The sequence below is a fragment of the Panulirus ornatus genome, chromosome 44 (genome assembly GCF_036320965.1).
Source record: "Panulirus ornatus isolate Po-2019 chromosome 44, ASM3632096v1, whole genome shotgun sequence".
NCBI classification, from domain to species: Eukaryota; Metazoa; Arthropoda; class Malacostraca; order Decapoda; family Palinuridae; genus Panulirus; species Panulirus ornatus.
The window spans coordinates 11,648,096-11,675,232 of record NC_092267.1 but is presented as its reverse complement, the minus strand read 5'-3'; the positions used below and the strand labels follow the sequence as shown (position 1 = coordinate 11,675,232).

The window sequence follows — 27,137 nt, the reverse complement described above, 5'->3', positions numbered from 1 at the left end:
AAAGAGAGATACACATAAGTATACGTATGTAAGTAGGAGAGATGGCCAGAGAGCGTTATTTGAATACATGTTAATTGATAGGCACATGAAACAGACTTTTGGATGTTAATGTGCTGCAATTCCAACTGGAGGGATGTCTGATCATTATCTTCTGGAGGCAGAGGTGAAGATTTGTAGAGGTTTTCAGAAAAGAAGAATGTAGGGGTGAAGAGAGTGGTGAGAGTAAGTGAGCTTGGGATGAAGACTTGTGTGAGGAAGTACCAGGAAAGACTGAGTAAAGAATAGAAAAAGGTAAGAGCAAAGGATGTAAGGGGAGAGGGGGAGGAATGGGATGTATTTTGGGAAGCAGTGATGGCTTGCGCAAAAGAAACTTGTGGCATGAGAAGCGTGGGAGGTGAGAAGATTAGAAAGGGTAGTGAGTGGTGGGATGAAGTAAAATCATTAGTGAAAGAGAAGCGAGAGGCACTTGGACGAGTTTTGCAGGGAAATAATGCAAATGACTAGAAGATGTATAAAAAAAAAAAAGAGGCAGGAGGTCAAGAGAAAGGTGTAAGAGGTGAAAAAGAGGGCAAATGAGAGTTGGGGTGAGAGAGTATCATTAAATTTTAGGGAGAACAAAAAGATGTTTTGGAAGGGGGTAAATAAAGTGCATAAGACAAGAGAACAAATGGGAACATCAGTGAAGGGGGCTAATGGGGAGGTAATAATAGTTAGTGGTGATGTGAGAAGCAGGTGGAATGAGTATTTTAATGGTTTATTGAATATGTTAGATGATAGAGTGCCAGATATAGGGAGTTTTGGCTGAGGTGGTGTGCAAAGTGAGAGGGTTAGGGAGAATGATTTGATAAACAGAGAAGAGGTAGTAAAAGCTTTGTGGAAGATGAAAGCTGGCAGTGTTTTGCAGTGGAATTCATTAAAAAGGGGGGGCGACTGTGTTGTTCACTGATTGGTAAGGATATCTAATGTATGTATGACTCATGGTGAGGTGCCTGAGGATTGGTGGAATGCATGCATAGTGACATTGTACAAAGGCAAAGGGGATAAAGGTGAGTGCTAAAATTACAGAGGTATAAGTTTTTTTTAGAATTCCTAGGAAAATTTGTGGGAAGGTATTGACTGAGAGGGTGAAGGCATACCCAGAGCATCAGACTGAGGAAGAACAGTGTGGTTTCAGAAGTGGTAGAGGATGTGTGGGTCAGCTGATTGCTTTGGAGAATGCATGTGAGAAATACTTATAAAAGCAAATGAATTTGTACATAGCATTTATGGATCTGGAGACGGCATATGATAGAGTTGATTGAGATGCTCTGTGGAAGGTATTAAGAATATATGATGTATAAGGTACATTGCTAGAAGCAACAAAAAGTTTTTATCGAGGATGTAAGGCATGTGTATGAGTAGGAAAAGATGAAATTGATTGGTTTTCTGTGAATGTTGGTTTGCGTTAGGGGTGCGTAATCTCTCCATAGTTGTTTAATTAGTTTATGGATAGGGTTGTTAGGGATGTGAATGAAAGAGTTTTGGAGAGAGGGGCAAGTATGCAGTCTGTTGTGGATGAGAGAGCTTGGGAAGTGAGTCAGTTGTTGTTCGCTGATGATACAGCACTGGTGGCTGATTCGGGTGAGAAACTGCAGATGCTGGTGACTGAGTTTGGTAAAGTATGTGAAAGAAGAAAGCTGAGAGTAAATGTGAATAAGAGCAAGGATATTAGATACAGTAGGGTTGAGGGACAAGTCAAATGGGAGGAAAGTTTGACTGGAGAAAAACTGGAGGATGTGAAGTATTTTAGATATCTGGGAGTGGATTTGGCAGCAGATGAATCCATGGAAGCGGAAATAAGTCACAGGGTGGGGAGGAGACCAGAATTCTGGGAGTGTTGAAAAATGTGTGGAAGGCGAGACCATTATCTCAGAAAGCAAAAAATGGGTATGTTTGAAAGAACAGTGGTTCTAACAATGTTATATGGGTCTGAGGCGTGGGCTATAGATAGAGTTATGTGGAGGAGGGTGGATGTGTTGGAAATGTGATGTTTGAGGACAATACTTGGTGTGAGTTGGTTTGATCGAGTAAGTAATGAAAGGGTAAGAGAGATTTGTGGTAATAAAAAGAGTGTGGTTGAGAGAGCAGAAGAGGGTGTTTTGAAATGGTTTGGTCACATGGAGAGAATGAGTGAAGAAAGATTGACAAAGAGGACGTATGTGTCAGAGGTGGAGGGAACGAGAAGTGGGAGACCAAATTGGAGGTGGAAAGATGGAGTGAAAAAAATTTTGAGCGATCAGGGCCTGAACATGCAGGAGGGTGAAAGGCATGCAAGGAATAGAGTGAGTTGGAATGATGTGGTATACCAGGGTCGACGTGCTGTCAATGGATTGAACCATGGAAGGTTTCATGGGGCCTGGATGTGGTAAGGGAGCTGTGGTTTCAGTACATTATACATGACAGCTAGAGACTGGGTGTGAACGAATGTGGCATTTGTTGTCTTTTCCTAGTGCTACCTCACGTACATGCGGCGGCGGCGGCAGCAGGGGAGGTCATTTCATACGTGGACGGGTGGTGACAGGAATGATTAAAAGCAGCAAGTATGAATCATGTACATGTGTATATATGTATATGTCTGTGTATGTATATATATGTATACGTTGAAATGTCAACAACACAGTCAGCCACTTTTTTAATAAATTTTACTGCAATACCATCCAAACCCGCTGCCTTGCCAGCTTTCATCTTCCGCAAAGCTTTTACTATCTCTTCTCTGTTTACCAAATTATTCTCCTTAACCCTCTCTCTCACTTCGCACACCACCTCGACCAAAACACCCTATATCTGCCACTCTATCATCAAACACATTCAACAAACCTTCAAAATACTCTCTCCATCTCCTTCTCACATCATCACTAATTATCATTACCTCCCCATTAGCCCCCTTCAACGATGTTCCCATTTGTTCTCTTGTCTTACGCACTTTATTTACTTCCTTCCAAAACATCTTTTTATATACATATTTATTTTGCTTTGTCGCTGTCTCACGCGTTTGCGAGGTAGCGCAAGGAAACAGACGAAAGAAAATGGCCCAACCCACCCCCATACACATGTATATACACACACGTCCACACACGCAAATATACATACCTATAAATCTCAATGTACACATATATATACACACACAGACACATACATATATACCCATGCACACAATTCACACTGTCTGCCTTTATTCATTCCCATCGCCACCTCGCCACACATGGAATACCATCCCCCTCCCCCCTCATGTGTGCGGGGTAGCGCTAGGAAAAGACAACAAAGGCCTCATTCGTTCACACTCAGTCTCTAGCTGTCATGCAATATTGCCCGAAACCACAGCTCCCTTTCCACATCTTTCTACTCTCCCTAAAATTTCATGATACTTTCTCACCCCAACTCTTATTTACCCTCTTTTTCACCTCTTGCACCTTTCTCTTGACCCCCTGCCTCTTTCTTTTATAATTCTCCAAGTCATTTGCACTATTTCCCTGCAAAACTCATCCAAATGCCTCTCTCTTCTCTTTCACTAATAATCTTACTTCTTCATCACACCACTCACTACCCTTTCTAATCTGCCCCCCTCCCACACTTCTCATGCCACAAGCATCTTTTGCACAAACCGACAATGCTTCCTTAAATACATCCCATTCCTCCCTCACTCCCCTTACATCCTTTTCTCTAACCTTTTTCCATTCTGCACTCAATCACTCCTAGTACTTCCTCACACAAATCTCCTTCCCAAGCTCACTTACTCTCACCACTCTTCACCCCAACATTCTCTTCTCTTTTCTGAAAACCTCTACAAATCTTCACCTTCGCCTCCACAAGATAATAATCTGACATCCCTCCAGTTGCAACTCTCAGCACATTAACATCCAAAAGTCTCTCTTTCACATGCTTATCAATTAACACAATCCAATAAAGCTCTCTGGCCATCTCTCCTACTTACATACGTATACCTATGTATATCTCTCTTATTAAACCAGGTATTCCCAATCACCAGTCCTTTTTCAGCACACAAACCTACAAGCACTTCACCGTTTCCATTTACAACACTGAGCACCCCATGTACACCAATTATTTCCTCAACTGCCACATTACTCACCTTTGCATTCAAATCACCCATCACTATAACCCAGTCTCGTGCATCAAAACTACTAATACACTCACTCAGCTGCTCCCAAAACACTTGCCTCTGATGATCTTTCTTCTCATGCCAAGGTGCATACGCGCCAATAATCACCCACCTCTCTCAATCCACTTTCAGCTTTACCTATAACAATCTAGAGTTTACTTCCACACATTCTTCAACGCTCAAAGAACTTTCACCCCCTCACCCACCCTATGATTCACTTCCACTTCCATGGTTCCATCCGCTGCCAAATCCACTCCTAGATATCTAAAACACTTTACTTCCTCCAGTTTTTCTTCATTCAAACTTACCTCCCAATTGACTTGTCCCTCAATCCTACTGTACCTAATAACCCTTGCTCTTATTCACATTTACTCTCAACTTTCTTCTTTCACACACTTTACCAAACTCAGTCACCAGCTTCTGCAGTTTCTCACACAAATCAGCCACCAGCGTTGTATCATCAGCGAACAACAACTGACTCACTTCCCAAGCTCTCTCATCCACAACAGACTGTATACTTGCCCCTCTTTCCAAAACTCTTGCATTCACCTCCCTAACAACCCCATCCTTAAACAAATTAAACAACCATGGAGACATCACACACCCCTGCCACAAACCAGCATTCACTGAGAACCAATCACTTTCCTCTCTTCCTACACATACACATACCTTACACCCTCGATAAAAACTTTTCACTGCTTATAACTACTTACCTCCCACACCATATATTCTTAATACCTTCCACAGAGCATCTCTATCAACTCTATCATATGCCTTCTCCACATCCATAAATGCTACATACAAATCCATTTGCTTTTCTAAGTATTTCTCACATACATTCTTCAAAGCAAACACCTGATCCACACATCCTCTACCACTTCTGAAACCACACTGCTCTTCCCCAATCTGATGCTCTGTACATGCCTTCACCCTCTCAATCAGTACCCTCCCATACAATTTACCAGGAATACTCAACAAACTTATACCTCTGTAATTTGAGCACTTACTCTTATCCCCTTTGCCTTTGTACAATGGCACTATGCAAGCATTCTGCCAGTCCTCAGGCACCTCACCATGAGTCATACATACATCAAATAACCTTACCAACCAGTCAACAATACAGTCACCCCCTTTTTTAATAAATTCCACTGCAATTCCATCCAAACCCGCTGCCTTACCAGCTTTCATCTTCCACAAAGCTTTTACTTCCTCTTCTCTGTTTACCAAATAATCTTCCCTAACCCTTTCACTTTGCACACCACCTCGACCAAAACATCCTATATCTGCCACTCTATCATCAAACACATTCAACAAACCTTCAAAATACTCACTCCATCTCCTTCTCACATCACCACTACTTGTTATCACCTCCCCATTAGCCCCCTTTGCTGAAGTTCCCATTTGCTCCCTTGTCTTACGCACTTTATTTACCTCCTTCCAAAACATTCTTTTAATCTCCCTAAAATTTAATGATACTCTCTCACACCAACTCTCATTTGCCCTCTTTTTCACCTCTTGCACCTTTCTCTTGACCTCCTGCCTCTTTCTTTTATACATCTCCCACTTATTTGCATTATTTCCCAGCAAAAATCCATCTTTCCACCTCCAATTTGGTCTCCCACTTCTCCTCGTTCCCTCCACCTCCGACACATATATCCTCTTGGTCAATCTTTCCTCACTCATTCTCTCCATGTTACCAAACCATTTCAAAACACCCTCTTCTGCTCTCTCAACCACACTCTTTTTATTTCCACATATCTCTCTTACCCTTACATTACTTACTCGATCAAACCACCTCACACCACATATTGTCCTCAAACATCTCATTTCCAGCACATCAACCCTCCTGCGCACAACTCTATCCATAGCCCACGCCTCGCAACAATACAACATTGTTGGAACCACTATTCCTTCAAACATACCCATTTTTGCTTTCCGAGATAATGTTCTCGACTTCCAAACATTCTTCAAGGCTCCCAGAATTTTTGCCCCCTCCCCCACCCTATGATTCATTCCGCTTCCATGGTTCAATCTGCTGCCAGATCCACTCCCAGATATCTAAAACACTTTACTTCCTCCAGTTTTTCTCCATTCAAACTAACTTCCCAATTGACTTGACCCTCAACCCTACTGTGCCTAATAACCTTGCTCTTATTTACATTTACTCTTACATTTAGTCCATGTGTGGCCAGTGGGCGGTGGGAATGAATAAAGGCAGACAGTATGAATTATGTACATGTGTACATATGTATATGTCTGTGTGTGTATATGTATTTATACATTGAGATGTATAGGTATGTATATATGCGTGTGTGGACGTGTATGTATATACATATGTATGTGGCTGGGTTGGGCCATTCTTTCATCTGTTTCCTTTCACTACCTCGCTAACGCTGGAGACAGCAACAAAGCAAATTATAATAATAATAATAATAAGTGAAGTGTTTTAGATATCTGGGAGTGGATCTGGCAGCGGATGGAACCATGAAAGCGGAAGTGGATCATAGGGTGGGGGAGGGGGCGAAAATTCTGGGGGCCTTGAAGAATGTGTGGAAGTCGAGAACATTATCTCGGAAAGCAAAAATGGGTATGTTTGAAGGAATAGTGGTTCCAACAATGTTGTATGGTTGCGAGGCGTGGGCTATGGATAGAGTTGTGCGCAGGAGGATGAATGTGCTGGAAATGAGATGTTTGAGGACAATGTGTGGTGTGAGGTGGTTTGATCGAGTGAGTAACGTAAGGGTAAGAGAGATGTGTGGAAATAAAAAGAGCGTGGTTGAGAGAGCAGAAGAGGGTGTTTTGAAGTGGTTTGGGCACATGGAGAGAATGAGTGAGGAAAGATTGACCAAGAGGATATATGTGTCGGAGGTGGAGGGAACGAGGAGAAGAGGGAGACCAAATTGGAGGTGGAAAGATGGAGTGAAAAAGATTTTGTGTGATCGGGGCCTGAACATGCAGGAGGGTGAAAGGAGGGCAAGGAATAGAGTGAATTGGAGCGATGTGGTATACCGGGGTTGACGTGCTGTCAGTGGATTGAATCAAGGCATGTGAAGCGTCTGGGGTAAACCATGGAAAGCTGTGTAGGTGTGTATATTTACGTGTGTGGACGTATGTATATACATGTGTATGGGGGGGGTTGGGCCATTTCTTTCGTCTGTTTCCTTGCGCTACCTCGCAAACGCGGGAGACAGTGACAAAGTATAATAAAAATAAAAAATAATAATAATAATAATAATAAAAACATATATAAGTTAAAATGTATAGGTATTCATATGTGCGTGTGTGGACGTGTATGGATATACATGTGTATGTGGGTGGGTGGGGCTTTTCTTTCGTCTGTTTCCTTAAGCTATGTCGCTAACGTGGGAGAGAGCGACAAAGTATAAATATAAATAAATAAAATATATAGGTATGTATATGTGCGTGTGTGGATGTGTATGTATATACATGTGTATGTGGGTGGATTGCGCCATTCTTCATCTGTTTCCTTGCGCTACCTCGCTATCGCAGGAGACAGCAACAAAGTATAATAAACAATAAATAAATAAGAGGGGAAACTGTCCACTATTGTCTGTAAAACATATGAAGGAAGCCTCAACATCACATGTTCAAAACGTAAGACAGAATGAGCATTAAAAATACAACTATAATGAAAGAGCTTTTGCAGTAAAAGCAGTTTCATATACATCACATTAAATATGGGTATAGGAAATCAAGAAGGACATTAAGTAATCTAAGAGTTATGTAATGAAAGCACTGAAATCATAAACAGAACCTACATACTAAAATTGACTCTTCTCCCTTATGGTGAGGTGATGACATACATAGAAGGAAAGCTAGGTGGGGGCAAACCCCTACATTCCTGCTATCATCCCTTAAATTGCTTTTAATTCCTTGCTGTGTTACAGAGGTGCTCTTTCTTAACCACAAGCCACTGCCCTTTTAATGTTATACGCAAAGCACTACAGTAAAGCATGCTACATTCGTTTTTTCAACATCTGCTCACCTTTCCTACCTAGTAAGGGAGTGTTATGAGGAGACGACCAAGCCTTTGAGAAAAATACTTCTTACATACATTTATAGTACATTTATAGTACATTTATAGAAGGTAATTTGTAAGGTTGATGCATTTGGCAAGAAATCAAAATTCATAACACTTTTTTTCTAGGTGATTGAAATAATAATAGACAATTACATTAAGGGATTTTTTCTTTTATTCATACTCCTTCGCCATTTCTTATGTCAGAGAGGTAGCCCCAGGAACAGATGAAGAAAGGCTGCATACACTTATATTCATTCTCTAACTGTCATCAACAATACATACAAACCACAGCCCCCTATCAACATGTTGCCCCCTGTGTGCTATATAATTCCAATTCACTCTAACCCATGCACACTTTTACCCTCCCACATGATCAGGCTCCAGTCACTCAAAATCTGTTTCACTGTATCTTACCATCTCCAATTTAGTCTTCCCCTTTTCCTTGCGCCCTCATCTTCTGATTCATATATCCTCTTTGTCAAGCTATCCTCACTCATTCTCTCCATATGTCCAAAACCATTTCAGAAAACTTTCTTCAAATCTCTTAACTAAACCCTTCTTATCACCACACCTCTCTCTTCCCCTTTCATAACTTACTCAATTAAACCACCTCTAACATTCAAAACATCAACCCTACTTCACACATCCTCATCTGTGGCCCAAGCCTTGCATCCATACAATACAGTCGGGACTACTTAATATTCATACACACCTATCTTCACCCTCTCTAGTAATGACATCTCTTTCCACAAATGTTCCCAGATCCTTCACTCTCTCATCAACCTTATGACACTTTCACTTCTACGATTCCAGTCCCAGATATCTAAAAAAAAAACTCAACCTCTTTCATATTCTGTCCATTCAAACTTATACCTCATAAAACCTGTCCTTCTGTCCTGCTAAACCTAATAACATTGCTTTTATTCACATTTACTCTCAACTTCCTCCTTTCACACATTCTCCTAAACTCAGTCACTAACTTCTGCAGTTCTCACTCAAGTCTGCCACCAGCACAGTGTCAAAAGCAAACAACACCCGATATTTCTCAGCTCCCCACAGACTGCAAACTCGCCCCTCTCCAAGACCCTTGCATATGCCTCCCTAAACACCTCATCACACACCCTTGCTGCAGACCAAGCTTCACCTGGAATCACTCATTCTTTTCTCTTTCATCTTATACACATGCCTTGAACTCTTAATAAAAACTTTTCACACCTTCTCAAAGCTATCCTCCCACACCATATATTCATAACCTTCCACAAGGCATCCTTTATCAACCTTATCTTATTCTTTCTCCAGGTCCATAAATGTCACATACAAATCTTCCTGTTCATCATAGTGTTTCTCATAAACATTCTTCAAAGCAAACACCTGATCTACACATCCTCTATCACTCCTGAAACCACACTGTCCCTCCCCAGTCTGATGATCTGTACATGCCTTCATCCTCTCAATCACCACTCTTCCATATGGCTTATCAGGTACACTTAACAAACTCATACTCTGTAGTTTGGACAAACTTTTGCTTCCTTTGCATTTATACAATGGCACTATACATATAGTCACTCAGTCAGGCACCTCACAATGATCTAAACATACACTGATAATATCAATTATCCAATCAATAACATAGTCACCCCCTTTCTCAAGATATTCAACTGCAATACCATCCACTCCTGCTGCCTTGCCACAATTCACTTTATGCAATGCTTTTACCACCTCTCCTCTCATCACAAACCAATTTACATGACTCTCACTTCACATACCTCCCTAACAAAAAAAAACCTACATCTATCATCCAATGTTCTAACATTCAACAATCCTTTAAAATATTCACTCCATCTCCTCACCTCATTGCTTTCTGTTACCGCATCCCCATATAGCCCATTCAACCAATGATCCATTTATTCTCTTATTTTTCTTACACTACTATACTACTTCTAAAACATCTTAATCTTCCTGAATTTTACTTATTGCTCAACCTAATTCTCACTTATCCTCTTTTTCTGCAATTTCTTCAAGAACCCCCCTACTTTCTCTTGTATACATCACAATCATTTAAACTCCTTCCTTGTAAGGACCAGCCATAAACCTTTTTTTCTCTTTCACTAGCAACTTTACTTCATCTCACTACTCACTACCCTTTCTCACCTACCCACATACCACTGTCTGCAAGCCACACACTTCTCTCGCATAAGCAAGCATTACTTCCCAAACTATAAATATCTCCTATTCCTCATCCACTCCCCATGCTTTGTTTAATCACACCTTTTGCCATTCTACATCAAATCTCTTTGATATTTCTTTACACAAGTCTCCTTTCCAAGCTCATTTACTTTCATCAAATCTCTTCTCACTCATTTTGTTCCCTCTTTCTGGAAAACCAGACAAATCTTCAGACTTGCCTCCACCAGGTAATGATCAGCTGCACCTCTCAATACATTCGCATCCTCAAGGCTCTCTTCTGCTTAACTATCAGTCAGAATGCATTCCAATAATGCCTTCTTACCTTTTTTCCTACTCACTCATGTATACTTATGCATGTCCCTCTATATAAAGCCAGGTATTCTCAGTCACCGATCCTTTTTCAATTCACAGCTCAAAAGCTGTTCACCATTCCTATTCACTCCACTGGATATCTACCCCGATTATACCCTCTACTGCCATATTACTCACCTCAATTACTGAGAAGGTTACATGCACAAAATGGAATCAAGTCTTCACAAACAATGACTTGGAGACAAATACGAAAAACTACTGAGAGATATTAAGCCAAATAATTATTGAACAGATACCAAAGTAACAGAAAACACATAAAATTTGGAAAACACCTAGGGAAAGAAAACCCTGTATGAATAGAAGAAAGGCATGGAAAAAGAGGATAACAACAAAACAAATAAGAATAAGAAAATCAGATGAGAAAACAAGGAATGCTCATATAAATTTTTTTTCATGCATATTCACCATTTCCTGCGTTAGCGAAGTAGCGTTAAGAATAGAGGACTGAGACTTAGAGGGAATATCCTAACTTGGCCTCCTTGTCTGTTCCTTTTGGAAAATTAGAAAAAATATATCCCATAAAAAAGAATAAAAAATGAAAAAGTTATACAGGCCATGGAAAGGAATCCAAAGTTATTATTTACATACAAGAACAAAGCAAAAGACAAGAAAAGTAGAAATTGAGCCATTCAAGGTAGGAGATAGACAAGAAAATGACTCCAAGGAAATATGCAGGATAATGCTTGATTTTTTTCATTTTCATAATTGCTGTTTCCTGCATTAGTGAGTTACCAGGTACAGATAAAGAAAGACCATATCCACTCTCATCCATTCTCCTGCTATCAAGTGTAATGCACCAAAACCACAGATCCTTATCCACAATCAGGCCCCACAGACCTTTCCATGGCTTACCCTGAACGTGTCACATGCCCTGTTACAGTTTATTGAAAGCACATCGACTCCAGTATACCAAATCATTCCATTGCACTCTTTGTCATGAATGCCTTTCACCCTCCTGCCTGTTCAGGCCCCAATCACCCAAAATCTTTTTCACTCAATCCTGTCATCTCCATGTTACCTCCACTTCTGATATATCTAACCCCTTTGTCAAACTTTCCTTACTCGTTCTCTCGATATGTCCAAACCATTTCAGCACAACCTCTTCAGCTCTCTCAACTAAACACTTTTTATTACCACACCTCTCTCTTACCCATTCATTACTTACTCCATCAAACCACCTTACAGCACATACTGTACTTGAACATTTCACCTACAACCTTCGCCCCCTCATCCACCCTATAATTCATTTCCACTTCCATGGTTCCAAATGCTGCCTTGTTCACTCTCAGGTATCTAAAACAAGTATTCTCATTCAAACTCACACCCCAACTAACCTGTCCCTAAACCCTTCTGAACCTAATACCTTGCTTTTTTTCATATTTCCTATTAACTTCCTCCTTTCACACACTCTTCCAAACTCAATGGCCTAATTCTGCAGTTTCTCACTCGAATCTACCACCAATGCTGTATCATCAGAAAATAACAACTGACTCACTTCCCAGGTCCTCTCATCCCCTATATACCACACACTCACCCATCTCTCTTAGACTCTGGTATTTACCTCTCCCAGCATCCAATCCATAAACAGATTAATCAACCATGGTGACATCACAAACTCCCGTCACAAACCAACCTGCGCTTGGAACCATTCAATCTCCCCTCTTTCTACTTGGACACATGCCTTACACCATTGACATAAACTTCTCACTTCTAACAGCTTTCCTCCCACACCATACAGTCTACCAATTCATCTGTTTCTCTAAGTGTTTCTTACACACATTCTTTAAAGCAAACTCATGATCCATTCATCCTCTACCTGTTCCTAAACCCTTCTAAACCTAAAACCTTGCTTTTTTTTCACACTTACTCTTACATTCTCCCTTTCACACACTCTTCCAAACTCAGTCACCAACTTCTGCAGTTTCTCATTCAAATCTGCCACCAATGCTGTATCATCAGCAAACAACAATTGACTCACTTCCCAAGTCCTTTCACCCCCTACAGACCACACACTAGCACCTCACTCCATCAGCAACCCTTCTATATTAAATTAAATAACCATGATGACATCACACACTGCCAAAGACCAACCTTCACCTGGAACCATTCACTTCCCCCTCTTTCTACTCAAACACAAGCCTTACACCCTTGATAAAAACTTCTCACTGCTTCCAGCAGCTTTCCTCCCTCACCATACATTCTACAAGTCCATCTGTTTCTCTAAGCAGCTTTTCTCCCACACCATACATTCTACAAGTCCATCTGTTTCTCTAAGTATTTCTCACACACATTCTTTAAAGCAAACACCTGATCCACATATCCTGTGTGACTTCTGAAAGCACACTGCTTCTCCTCAGCCTGATCCTCTGTATATGCTTTTATGCTCTCAGTCACTACCCTCCCATACAATTTACCAAGTGCACTCAACAAACTTATACCCCTTTAGTTTGAACATTTACCTTTATACCCTTACCTTCAAACAATGGCACTACATATGCATTCTTGCTAATCCTTAGGCACCTCACCATGATCCATACATACACTGAAAATCCTAACTAACCAATCAACAACATATTCACCCGCTTCCTTAATACATGCAACTGCAATACCATCCAGCCCGACTGCCTTGCCACATTTTATCTTACATATGGCTTACACCACCTCTTCTCTCCTCACCAAACCACCCTGACCCAACCACCCTAAATCTGCCACCATCATCAAACATGTTCAAAAGTCTCATATTACTCACTCCATCTCCTCCTCACTACATGTTATCACTTCCTTTTTTGCCCACTTAAGCAACATTCCTTCGTCTGTAATTACCACATAAACGCCCCTCTTTGCTTTTTCACTAGCAACTTTTCCTCTTTATCCCACCACACACCACCCTTTCTAATCTGCCCATCTCTCACATTTCACATGCCAGCACTGCTTCCTAAATATTTTCCATTTCTTACCCACTCACCTTGCCTCATTTACTCTCACCTCTTGCCATTCTAAACTCAATCTCTCATGGTATTTCTTCACGCAAGTCTCTTTTCTAAGCTCAATTACTTTCACAACTCTCTTCTCACAAATATTTTTCCTCTTTTCCAAAAACTTCTACAAGTCTTCACACTCGCCTCCACAAGAGAGTGATCAGACATCCCACCAGCTTCGCCTCCACAAGAGTCATCAGACATCCTACCAGCTGCCCCTCTCAGCACATTTACATCCTAAATGACTCTCTTTTACATGCCTGTCAATTGATATGTAATCCAGTCACGCCCCCTGACCAACAATCCTACTTACATACATATACCTGTGTATTTCCTCCTTTTAAACCAGGTATTCCCAATCACCAGTCCTTTTTCAGCACACAAGTCCACAAGTTGTTCACCATTTCCATTCATAATATTGAACATCTTATGCCCCCAATTATTTGCTCAAGGCTTTCAAAGCCTCCATCACTACTACCCTGTCTCTTATGTCAAAACTGCTGACACACTCACTCGGCTGGCTGATCCCAAAACACTTGCCTCTTATGATCTTTCTTCTCATGGCCAGGTGCATAAGGCGAGTAATCACCTGCCTCTGCTAACCATTTTCACTTTTATCCACATCAATCCAGAATTCACCTTCCTACATTCTTTCACATACTCCCATAACTGCTTCTGCAGTACCGCTACTACCTCATTAGCTTCTGTCCTCTCACCACCAACCACCACCACCAACAACAACCCCCCCCCCCCCCTCTTCCCTTGGTTCCTTCAGTTCTGTCTTTTAAGAATTCAAAAACAAGAAGGGGAAGGAGGATGCAGCCCGATGCTCATGCCACTCTTAGTTGCCTTGTACAACATGCAGGGAATATGGAGATAAAATTCTTTCTCCACTATCCCAAGGATTTCTGTGAGAGAAAAATATTTCATGACCAAAATCTTAAACAGTAAGTGCACATACAATGAATAAGACTAGACAAAAAATAAAAATTATTGGAAATATTAAAAAAGTGAAATATTCTTAAAGCTATGAGCCTGGTCAAGTTCCACTTTAAACCTTTTAACATGGGGTCAAGTCAAATAATGTATAAACTACAATAATGAGTCTTACAACATTCAATTCTTTAGGCGCTGGGAATCAACTTTACACAATTTCATGGGTATTTTCATCTTATGACCAAGGTTAAGTAGCATACTAAAATGTGACTCCTGATAATGGGCAACAGATGACAGTGACATAGTAATCTTTAGTGTCTGTCATGCTATGCAGGTGACACAAGAAGCACATGTTACTTTTAAGCCTAAAAAAGCAGAGCTTAGGCTTGCCTTATCACAACCTAAACTAATTCTTAGGTACAAAAGACAGAGGACTTAAAAACATACAAAGTGCAATACAATCAAAAAGACTAGGATGAAGATTCAATACTAAGGAAGAAATTATGATGTAACAACTACAAGGCAAAAAAATCAAAATTACCTGAAAACATTTTTGAAAATGGGAGCGCTGTACACTTACAAAAAAATGAAGAATGTTCCAATGTACACTGGTGTCACTTGAAATGCAGCATAATTACTGGGACCGAAATAACTGTTGGTGGAAATACTGTATGGAAAATATCAAAACATTTGTAAGAAATTCCATTGCTAAAGGTTAAATTTTCTTTCTATACTAAATTCCATGGCCAAAGGTTGAATTTTCTTCAAGTTATGAGCCATTTTAAGCTCCAGAATTCGATTCTTTAGATGTTGGAAGCAACTGTAAAGACTACACGGTTTAATACATCTAAATTGACCTAGAGGGGTTAGGGCAAATGCCTCTTTACTAAACCATGGTGCATTTCCTAGTGATGGATGAACAGACAAAGACAGACAACAATGAACAAAGTGATCCCTAAGGGTCTGCCTTGCTACACAGCACCCCCAGTAAATTTTCTTTGACTGAAGCTGCCTACTAATACCCTCACTTTCAGCAATGAGACTATTCAAATCCCTACAAAACAATGTAATAGTGTAATCCTTCCCCTTCTCTTTTTACATCCTATTTCCCATTATAATTCTTTAACCTTACCTGTCAACATGAAGCCGGGTTGAACAATTCATTATAAAATCTGCAAACATTAAATGGGAGAGAGAAGAAAAAATATTCATGTCAGTGCTCCACTATACTGAAAATAATCTTTTCTACATCAAAATCAACTTTGTTCAATAGTTGTCACACAAAGAATGTTGTAAAACAAGTCGAAAACAAGCATTAAAAGTTGCTACAAGCTTGATTTATTTTCACCTAAAAACCAAACCTTTTCTTTCATATTAGAAACATCCCAAGGGAAGGAGACCATTCTAATCCTTCCAACCATAATCCTAATGCTTTGTTTGTTGCTCCAGTCTGAATTTCTCCTCACTCAAAAATAACTTTTTTCTCATTCTTCCCTCTTATTACACTATGATTTTCAGAAGGCAAGATCCTCCAGCGACATCCTTGGGTATCTTACTATTGTTTAGTCATTCCCTCTGAGAGACTGTAGCCCTCAATATCTTGAAAGTTACTGATATGGTGCGGCATCAAATTTCCTTTGACACTGTTTTCTTGCATCCTACTTTCTACTTGAGCTGTTCATTTCCATAACCGCTAATGGACCAACTTCTCCTTTCCACAGCAATATTAGTGTTCCTCCAGGTTCTGTTCAGTCTCCTAACCTCTTTCACATTTTCTTGTAAGATCTTATAACCCAGTTCACTTATATGACTCTATGTTTCTCTACTTTTTCCCAACCTGCTATATGTTCTCTCTGCAAATACAGAACTTCCCAGTAAGGCAAATGTGTTAAATTCAATGCCCTATAACCAGATCTCATTTTATATCTCTTTCTGATATTCCACATTCTTTTCATCACCTTTGATGGTTCCATAATTCTCATTCAAAACTTATAGCTCACAACACAGTGATCACATCTGCTGTCATCAAAAGTTCTATCTTGAAAGCCCTCCATTATTCTGCCTTGAAGAAACAGAATCTTATTCAATAACCAAAAATTCATTATTTCTGAGCAGTTACACTATTTGCATATGGCAAAGCAAAGATCTGTTACCTCCTTGAATGATGTATTGCTCTACCATCTGAGATGGCTGTAGCTCTACATACTTTATCAATTAAATCAAGTGTAACAGAGTCTGGGTTCATCTACTCTTTCAGTCTAACCTCAAAACTTGACCCACCTTTTCTGCTTCAAACTGTTGATTCACTTTCCTTCTCATAGTGATATCACTTCTGCTCCTGAAAGCTTGTTGTCTGCATGCTTCAGCCATTAGTTAGACAAAGCAATACTCTGTAGGCCAGCATGTTGCATACTGTGTGGTTCATGGTAACATGAGGATAGGCAACTGTGATGTTGACTCAGTTCCCACACTGGTAAGCTACTGTTTATCTTTCCTGACTGTTATGACCTACCCCTTTTCCAAAGCCATTTATTCCAAATCTGTTGTATTGTTTCTTGCCTTTTTTCTCCATCCCTTCTGCCCTTTTTAATATCTAATTCAAAGTTTCATCTCACTAACGACTTCTGTCCATGATTTGAACCCGACACAAAAAAAGTACCTATCATTAATTCATGGACTGTCAAGTAGCTTCCCATATGATCATGAACAGCATTGACAGGGGATAACTAGGGATGGAGTGATTCAGCCGACTAACTCTAATAAGTCCATGATTACAAAACCTTAGCACACAAAACACGATCACCAAATATTACAGCTATTACTCCATAAAATCATAATCTAATCAAATGCAGATATGGTGGCCTGACATAACCAGCAGCTGGCCAAGTGGACCTGGTATATGACTTTATTGAATGGCTGAGACAGCTGAACTAAAACATATGAAGCATGCTTCAATTTTGAAAAGATAACCGCCAATGAAAACAAGAAGTTTAGGAAGAATCAAACATTACACTGTAGACAACATAGGATTCTCTGGACAAGTAACTCTTGGAGGGGGAGAATGTCATAGCGTAGTATATCAATAGGCAAAATGTGGTGTTCCTAGTGACCATCAAAAAACACAAGGGATATTTCTTAACCATAAGCTAGACTATAATTTTGAGGATATGAAAGCTTGAGAGAAGGAAAATTTCTTTAACATATTGAAAATAATCCTTAATTCCAGGCATTTCATATCAGATATTATGGAAATATTGTCATAAATGAGGCTTCACACCCACCCTTTCTACGATCACCAATCTTAATGGGTAGAAGAGTGAGAATAGCCAGCAAACTGAGCAATGATGCCCCTCCACAGCAGTAGAACAGCACATCACGGTAGTATGAGGAGCACATTGGGCAACAATTGCTAAAATGAAGAAAGAAAAACTTATAATGAGAAAGGGAATTAATTGCAGTACATGTGAATTAAAGCATTTAGGGTTACACAAAATCTTGTAAACTATACCTTTAACTTTACAATGATATCCATAAACAGTACGCAAACTTGTCAAGAATTATCTCGCATGATAAGTGATGCAGTAAAAAGCCAGAGACTGAAAATATACAATCAACCTCAAGGTTTCTCATGGATCTTGACATTATATTTAAATACATGTTCCTCATTTCTTGTGTCACCAAGGTACCACCAGGAACAAACAAATGTCCTCATTCACTCTTTAACTGCATGTATAATGTACAGGAACCAAAGCCCCCTATCCACATTCAGACACCAGAGAACTTTCTGTGGTTTCCCTAGGCCACTTCACTCACCCTGGTTCAGCCCACAGACAGCATGTCATCCCCTGTAAACCAAACTGCTTCACTTTGCTCTATCCCTTGCATGTTGAGCACCCTCCTGCATGTCCAGGCCTCTGAGCCTTCAATGCATCTTTCACTCCATCCTTCCACCCCTTCCTTGGTTTCCCCCATTTCATTGTACCCTCAACTTATGACATGCATATCCTCTTAGTCATCCTTTCCTCACTCATCCTCTTCATATGTCCAAACTGTTTCAGCACACCCTCTTCAGCTCTCTCGTACATATTCCTCTTACTATACACCTCTCTCTTACCCTATCATTTCTTATCTGATCAACCCTCCTTATACCAAATTCTTCCTCAAACATTTCCTCTTCAATACATTCATCATATCCTTTATGTTTTTGTCTAACAGATATGCCTCACACCCATATGGCACTGACTGGACTACTATATCATCATACATCATACATAACTATATTTTCCCTAAACAACAATGCCCTGTATTTCCATATACTCCTCAATGCACCTAAAACCTGTGTCCCCTCATCCAACTTTTGGGTCACTTCAACTCCCATGGTTCCACTTGCTGCCATACCCACTTCCAGGTATCTAAAACATTACTTTCTCAAAACTGTCTCTACTCAAACTCACACTCCTAATAACCTGTCTCTTTTCATTGCTAAACTTAATAACCTTCCTGTTATTCACATTTACTCTATATTTTCTCCTTTCACACACTACATTTATTCTAAATTTTCTCCTTTCACACACTTTCTTAAACCAGCAACAAACTTTTGCAGTTTCTCACTCGAATCTGACACCAGCACCATAACATCATTAAATAAGTGAACTCATCTCCTAGGTTCCTCTACTCCTAGCAACTGCATACCAGCTCCTCTCTCCAAGACCCTTGCATTCACCTCCATCACCACACATTTAATAAACATTAACAGCCATGGTGACATCACATCCCTTTTCACAGACCCATCTTCAACTGAAGCCACTCTTCACCTAAAACCACTCTCTTCTCTCTACCCACTTATACACACACCTTACTCTCTTGATAAAAACTTCTCACTGCTTCTAATTACTTTCCTCCAATGCCATATATTCAAAACAACTTCCACAAAAAGACACAAACAAATCTCCTGTTTCTTTAGATACTTCTCACACATTCTTTAAAGCAAACACCTGATCCACACATCCTCTATCACTCCTGAAACCACATTTTTCCCCCATCTGATACTCTGTAAATGCCTTCACACTCTCAATCACCACTCATCCATACAGCCAAACAGCTTAGCCAGTTCACTCAACAGTGTAATACCCGTTTACTGAACACTTAACGTTGACCCCCTTGCACTACACTTGCATTCTGCCAATCTTCAGGCACTTCTTCATGATCCATACATACATTAAAAATCCTAAATAACCAATCAACAACACAGCCACTACCTATCTTAAGAAATTTAACTGCAATACCTTCCACTCCAGCCATCTTGCCATATATTGTCTTGTGGTAGGCTTTCACAACCTCTTCTCTTTTCACCAAACCACTTGCCATGACTCTCTTACTTCACATACCTCCACAACTCAAATACCCCACCGCTGACACCCTGTTATCAAGCACATTCAACAATCCTTTAAAGTAATCACTCCATTTCCTCTTCACCCTCTCACTGCTTATTATCACTTCCTCAAGTGCCCCTTTCATCAATTTCCCATTTGTCTTTTTGTTTTTCTCACACTGATAACCTCATTCCAAAACATCTTATTTTCCTTGAAGTTTTTGACTCATTCACCCCAGCTCCCATATGCTCTATTTTTCAACCACTATATCTTCGTCTTGACTGCCTATCGCTCTCTCATGTACATCTCCCAGTCACTCACACTCCTTCCCTGTAAGCACTGCCAATACACTTCTCTTTTCTCTTTCACTAGCAACTTTTCTTCATCCCACCATTCACTATCCTTTCTCAACAGCCCACTTCCCACCTTCAGCATGCAACACAATTTTCTAGCACATGCTTTCCTATATACTCCATTTACTCACACACTTCTCAACATTCACTCACTCTCACCTTTTGCCATTCTCCACTTAATCTCTCCTGATATTTCTTCATACAAGTATCTTTTCCAAGCTATCATTATTATCATTATAACTGTTATTAATATCATCTAAATCAATCTTATATCATCACTATATTTCATCATACTTAGTCGCTGTCTCCCGCATTATGGAGGTAGCGCAAGGTAACAGAAGAAAGAATGGCCCAACCCACCCACATAAACATCCATATACATAAGCGCCCCCACGCGCACATATACATACCTGTACATTTTAACGTATACATACATTTACATATATACACATGTACATATTCATATTCATATCCCTGGGGATAGGGGAGAAAGAATACTTCCCACGCATTCCTCACGTGTCGTAGAAGGCGACTAAAGGGGACGGGAGTGGGGGGCTGGAAACCCTCCCCTCCTTGTATTTTGATTTTCTAAAAGGGGAAACAGAAGAAGGAGTCACGCAGGGAGTGCTCATCCTCCTCGAAGGCTCAGATTGGGGTGTCTACATGTGTGTGGATGTAACCAAGATGAGAAAAAAGGAGAGATAGGTAGTATGTTTGAGGAAAGGAACCTGGATGTTTTGGCTCTGAGTGAAACGAAGCTAAAGGGTAAAGGGGAAGAGTGGTTTGGGAATGTCTTGGGAGTAAAGTCAGGGGTTAGTGAGAGGACAAGAGCAAGGGCAGGAGTTGCACTACTCATGAAACAGGAGTTGTGGGAGTATGTGATAGAGTGTAAGAAAGTAAATTCTAGATTAATATGGGTAAAACTGAAAGCTGATGGAGAGAGATGGGTGATTATTGGTGCATATGCACCTTGGCATGAGAAGAAAGATCATCAGAGGCAAGTGTTTTGGGAGCAGCTGAATGAGTGCGTCAGTGGTTTTGATGCACAAGACCGGGTTATAGTGATGGGTGATTTGAATGCAAAGGTGAGTAATGTGGCAGTTGAGGGAATAATTGGTATACATGGGGTGTTCAATGTTGTAAATGGAAATGGTGAAGAGCTTGTGGATTTGTATGCTGAGAAAGGACTGGTGATAGGGAATACCTGGTTTAAAAAGCGAGATATACATAAGTATACGTATGTAAGTAGGAGAGATGGCCAGAGAGCGTTACTGAATTATGTGTTAATTGATAGGCGCGCGAAAGAGAGACTTTTGGATGTTAATGTGCTGAGAGGTGCAACTGGAGGGATGTCTGATCATTATCTTGTGGAGGCAAAGGTGAAGATTTGTAGGGGTTTTCAGAAAAGAAAAGAGAATGTTGGGGTGAAGAGAGTGGTGAGAGTAAGTGAGCTTGGGAAGGAGACTTGTGAGAGGAAGTACCAGGAGAGACTGAGTACAGAATGGAAAAAGGTGAGAACAAAGGAGGTAAGGGGAGTGGGGAATGGGGTGTATTTAGGGAAGCAGTGATGGCTTGCGTAAAAGATGTTTGTGGCATGAGAAGAGTGGGAGGTGGGTTGATTAGAAAGGATAGTGAGTGGTGGGATGAAGAAGTAATATAATTAGTGAAAGAGAAGAGAGAGGCATTTGGACGATTTTTGCAGGGAAAAAATGCAAATGAGTGGGAGATGTATGAAAGGAAGAGGCAGGAGGTCAAGAGAAAGGTGCAAGAGGTGAAAAAGAGGGCAAATGAGAGTTGGGGTGAGAGAGTATCATTAAATTTTAGGGAGAATAAAAAGATGTTCCGGAAGGAGGTAAATAAAGTGCGTAAGACAAGGGAGCAAATGGGAACTTCAGTGAAGGGCGCTAATGGGGAGGTGATAACAAGTAGTGGTGATGTGAGAAGGAGATGGAGTGAGTATTTTGAAGGTTTGTTGTATGAGTTTGATGATAGAGTGGCAGATATAGGGTGTTTTGGACAAGGCGGTGTGCAAAGTGAGAGGGTTAGGGAGGATGACTTGGTAAACAAAGAAGAGGTAATAAAAGCTTTGCGAAAGATGAAAGCCGGCAAGGCAGCAGGTTTGTATGGTATTGCAGTGGAATTTATTAAAAAAGGGGGTGACTGTATTGTTGACTGGTTGGTAAGGTTATTCAATGTATGTATGATTCATGGTGAGGTGCCTGAGGATTGGCAGAATGCGTGCATAGTGCCATTGTACAAAGGCAAAGGGGATAAGAGTGAGTACTCAAATTACAGAGGTATAGGTTTGTTGAGTATCCCTGGGAAATTATATGGGAGGGTATTGATTGAGAGGGTGAAGGCATGTACAGAGCATCAGATTGGGGAAGAGCAGTGTGCTTTCAGAAGTGGTAGAGGATGTGTGGATCAGGTGTTTGCTTTGAAGAATTATTATAATTTAATTTTATTATACTTTGTCGCTGTCTCCCGCGTTTGCGAGGTAGCGCAAGGAAACAGACGAAAGAAATGGCCCAACCCCCCCCCATACACATGTATATACATACGTCCACACACGCAAATATACATACCTACACAGCTTTCCATGGTTTACCCCAGACGCTTCACATGCCCTGCTTCAATCCACTGACAGCACGTCAACCCCGGTATACCACATCGCTCCAATTCACTCTATTCCTTGCCCTCCTTTCACCCTCCTGCATGCTCAGGCCCCGATCACACAAAATCTTTTTCACTCCATCTTTCCACCTCCAATTTGGTCTCCCTCTTCTCCTTGTTCCCTCCACCTCCGACACATATATCCTCTTGGTCAATCTTTCCTCACTCATCCTCTCCATGTGCCCAAACCACTTCAAAACACCCTCTTCTGCTCTCTCAACCACGCTCTTTTTATTTCCACACATCTCTCTTACCCTTACGTTACTCACTCGATCAAACCACTTCACACCACACACTGTCCTCAAACATCTCATTTCCAGCACATCCATCCTCCTGCGCACAACTCTATCCATAGCCCACGCCTCGCAACCATACAACATTGTTGGAACCACTATTCCTTCAAACATACCCACTTTTGCTTTCCGAGATAATGTTCTCGACTTCCACACATTCTTCAAGGCCCCCAGGATTTTCGCCCCCTGCCCCACCCTATGATCCACTTCCGCATCCATGGTTCCATCCGCTGCCAGATCCACTCCCAGATATCTAAAACACTTCACTTCCTCCAGTTTTTCTCCATTCAAACTCACCTCCCAATTGACTTGACCCTCAACCCTACTGTACCTAATAACCTTGCTCTTATTCACATTTACTCTTAACTTTCTTCTTCCACACACTTTTCCAAACTCAGTCACCAGCTTCTGCAGTTTCTCACATGAATCAGCCACCAGCGCTGTATCATCAGCGAACAACAACTGACTCACTTCCCAAGCTCTCTCATCCCCAACAGACTTCATACTTGCCCCTCTTTCCAAAACTCTTGCATTTACCTCCCTAACAACCCCATCCATAAACAAATTAAACAACCATGGAGACATCACACACCCCTGCCGCAAACCTACATTCACTGAGAACCAATCACTTTCCTCTCTTCCTACACGTACACATGCCTTACATCCTCGATAAAAACTTTTCACTGCTTCTAACAACTTTCCTCCCACACCATATATTCTTAATACCTTCCACAGAGCATCTCTATCAACTCTATCATATGCCTTCTCCAGATCCATAAATGCTACATACAAATCCATTTGCTTTTCTAAGTATTTCTCACATACATTCTTCAAAGCAAACACCTGATCCACACATCCTCTACCACTTCTGAAACCACACTGCTCTTCCCCAATCTGATGCTCTGTACATGCCTTCACCCTCTCAATCAATACCCTCCCATATAATTTACCAGGAATACTCAACAAACTTATACCTCTGTAATTTGAGCACTCACTCTTATCCCCTTTGCCTTTGTACAATGGCACTATGCACGCATTCCGCCAATCCTCAGGCACCTCACCATGAGTCATACATACATTAAATAACCTTACCAACCAGTCAACAATACAGTCACCCCCTTTTTTAATAAATTCCACTGCAATACCATCCAAACCTGCTGCCTTGCCGGCTTTCATCTTCCGCAAAGCTTTCACTACCTCTTCTCTGTTTACCAAATCATTTTCCCTAACCCTCTCACTTTGCACACCACCTCGACCAAAACACCCTATATCTGCCACTCTATCATCAAACACATTCAACAAACCTTCAAAATACTCACTCCATCTCCTTCTCACATCACCACTACTTGTTATCACCTCCCCACTTGCGCCCTTCACCAAAGTTCCCATTTGCTCCCTTGTCTTACGCACTTTATTTACCTCCTTCCAGAACATCTTTTTATTCTCCCTAAAATTTAATGATACTCTCTCACCCCAACTCTCATTTGCCCTTTTTTTCACCTCTTGCACCTTTCTCGACCTCCTGTCTCTTTCTTTTATACATCTCCCACTCAATTGCATTTTTTCCCTGCAAAAATCGTCCAAATGCCTCTCTCTTCTCTTTCACTAATACTCTTACTTCTTCATCCCACCACTCACTACCCTTTCTAATCAACCCACCTCCCACTCTTCTCATGCCACAAGCATCTTTTGCGCAATCCATCACTGATTCCCTAAATACATCCCATTCCTCCCCCACTCCCCTTACTTTCATTGTTCTCACCTTTTTCCATTCTGTACTCAGTCTCTCCTGGTACTTCCTCACACAGGTCTCCTTCTCAAGCTCACTTACTCTCACCACCCTCTTCACCCCAACATTCACTCTTCTTTTCTGAAAACCCATACAAATCTTCACCTTAGCCTCCACAAGATAATGATCAGACATCCCTCCAGTTGCACCTCTCAGCACATTAACATCCAAAAGTCTCTCTTTCGCACGCCTGTCAATTAACACGTAATCCAATAACGCTCTCTGGCCATCTCTCCTACTTACATAAGTATACTTATGTATATCTCGCTTTTTAAACCAGGTATTCCCAATCATCAGTCCTTTTTCAGCACATAAATCTACAAGCTCTTCACCATTTCCATTTACAACACTGAACACCCCATGTAAACCAATTATTCCCTCAACTGCCACATTACTCACCTTTGCATTCAAATCACCCATCACTATGACCCGGTCTCGTGCATCAAAACCACTAACACACTCATTCAGCTGCTCCCAAAACACTTGCCTCTCTTGATCTTTCTTCTCATGCCAAGGTGCATATGCACGAATAATCACCCACCTCTCTCCATCAACTTTCAGTTTTACCCATATTAATCTAGAATTTACTTTCTTACACTCTATCACATACTCCCACAACTCCTGTTTCAGGAGTATTGCTACTCCTTCCCTTGCTCTTGTCCTCTCACTAACCCCTGACTTTACTCCCAAGACATTCCCAAACCACTCTTCCCCTTTGCCCTTGAGCTTCGTTTCACTCAGAGCCAAAACATCCAGGTTCCTTTCCTCAAACATACTACCTATCTCTCCTTTTTTCACATCTTGGTTACATCCACACACATTTAGACACCCCACTCTGAGCCTTCGAGGAGGATGAGCACTCCCCGCGTGACTCCTTCTTCTGTTTCCCATTTTAGAAAGTTAATACAAGGAGGGGAGGATTTCTGGCCCCCCGCTCCCGTCCCCTCTAGTCGCTTTCTACGACACGCGAGGAATACGTGGGAAGTATTCTTTCACCCCTATCCCCAGGGATAATATACATATATATATACATATACACATACACACACATACACATACATACGCACATATACACACACACACACATACATATATATACATATGAGAAATGTAAGAAACAATTTAGAAAACTGAAACTTCTAGCTTGAAATGAATGAAAAAAAGAATGTATGCTTTGAAGAATGTATGTATGCTTTGAAGAATGTATGTGAGAAATACTTAGAAAAGCAAATGGATTTGTATGTAGCATTTATGGATCTGGAGAAGGCATATGATAGAGGTGATAGAGATGCTTTGTGGAAGGTATTAAGAATATATGGTGTGGGAGGCAAGTTGTTAGAAGCAGTGAAAAGTTTTTATCGAGGACCTAAGGCATGTGTACGTGTAGGAAGAGAGGAAAGTGATTGGTTCTCAGTAAATGTAGGTTTGCGGCAGGGGTGTGTGATGTCTCCATGGTTGTTTAATTTGTTTATGGATGGGGTTGTTAGGGAGGTGAATGCAAGAGTTTTGGAAAGAGGGGCAAGTATGCAGTCTGTTGTGGATGGGAGAGCTTGGGAAGTGAGTCAGTTGTTGTTCGCTGATGATACAGTGCTGGTGGCTGATTCATGTGAGAAACTGCAGAAGCTGGTGACTGAGTTTGGTAAGGTGTGTGAAAGAAGAAAGTTAAAAGTAAATGTGAATAAGAGCAAGGTTATTAGGTACAGTGGGGTTGAGGGTCAAGTCAATTGGGAGGTAAGTTTGAATGGAGAAAAACTGGAGGAAGTAAAGTGTTTTAGATATCTGGGAGTGGATCTGGCAGCGGATGGAACCATGGAAGTGGAAGTGAATCACAGGGTGGGGGAGGGGGCAAAAATTTTGGGAGCCTTGAAGAATGTTTGGAAGTCGAGAACATTATCTCAAAAAGCAAAAATGGGTATGTTTGAAGGAATAGTGGTTCCAACAATGTTGTATGGTTGCGAGGCGTGGGCTATGTATAGAGTTGTGTGC

At 40.9% G+C, this 27,137-nt stretch overlaps 1 protein-coding gene across 10 annotated transcripts in view; it reads right to left on the bottom strand.

The window, feature by feature from the left end:
• LOC139762740 (major facilitator superfamily domain-containing protein 12-like) overlaps positions 1-27,137 on the bottom strand; it is a 201,602-nt gene that overhangs the window by 33,360 nt on the left and 141,105 nt on the right. For 9 of the 10 annotated variants that reach the window (XM_071687816.1, XM_071687821.1, XM_071687819.1 and 6 more), the window contains one exon: positions 17,953-18,080. In XM_071687816.1, the coding sequence (XP_071543917.1) occupies positions 17,953-18,080 (128 nt within the window). Of the gene's footprint in view, positions 1-15,251; positions 15,339-17,952; positions 18,081-27,137 lie in introns of all 10 variants that reach the window. The other variant, XM_071687824.1, reaches the window with a different exon arrangement.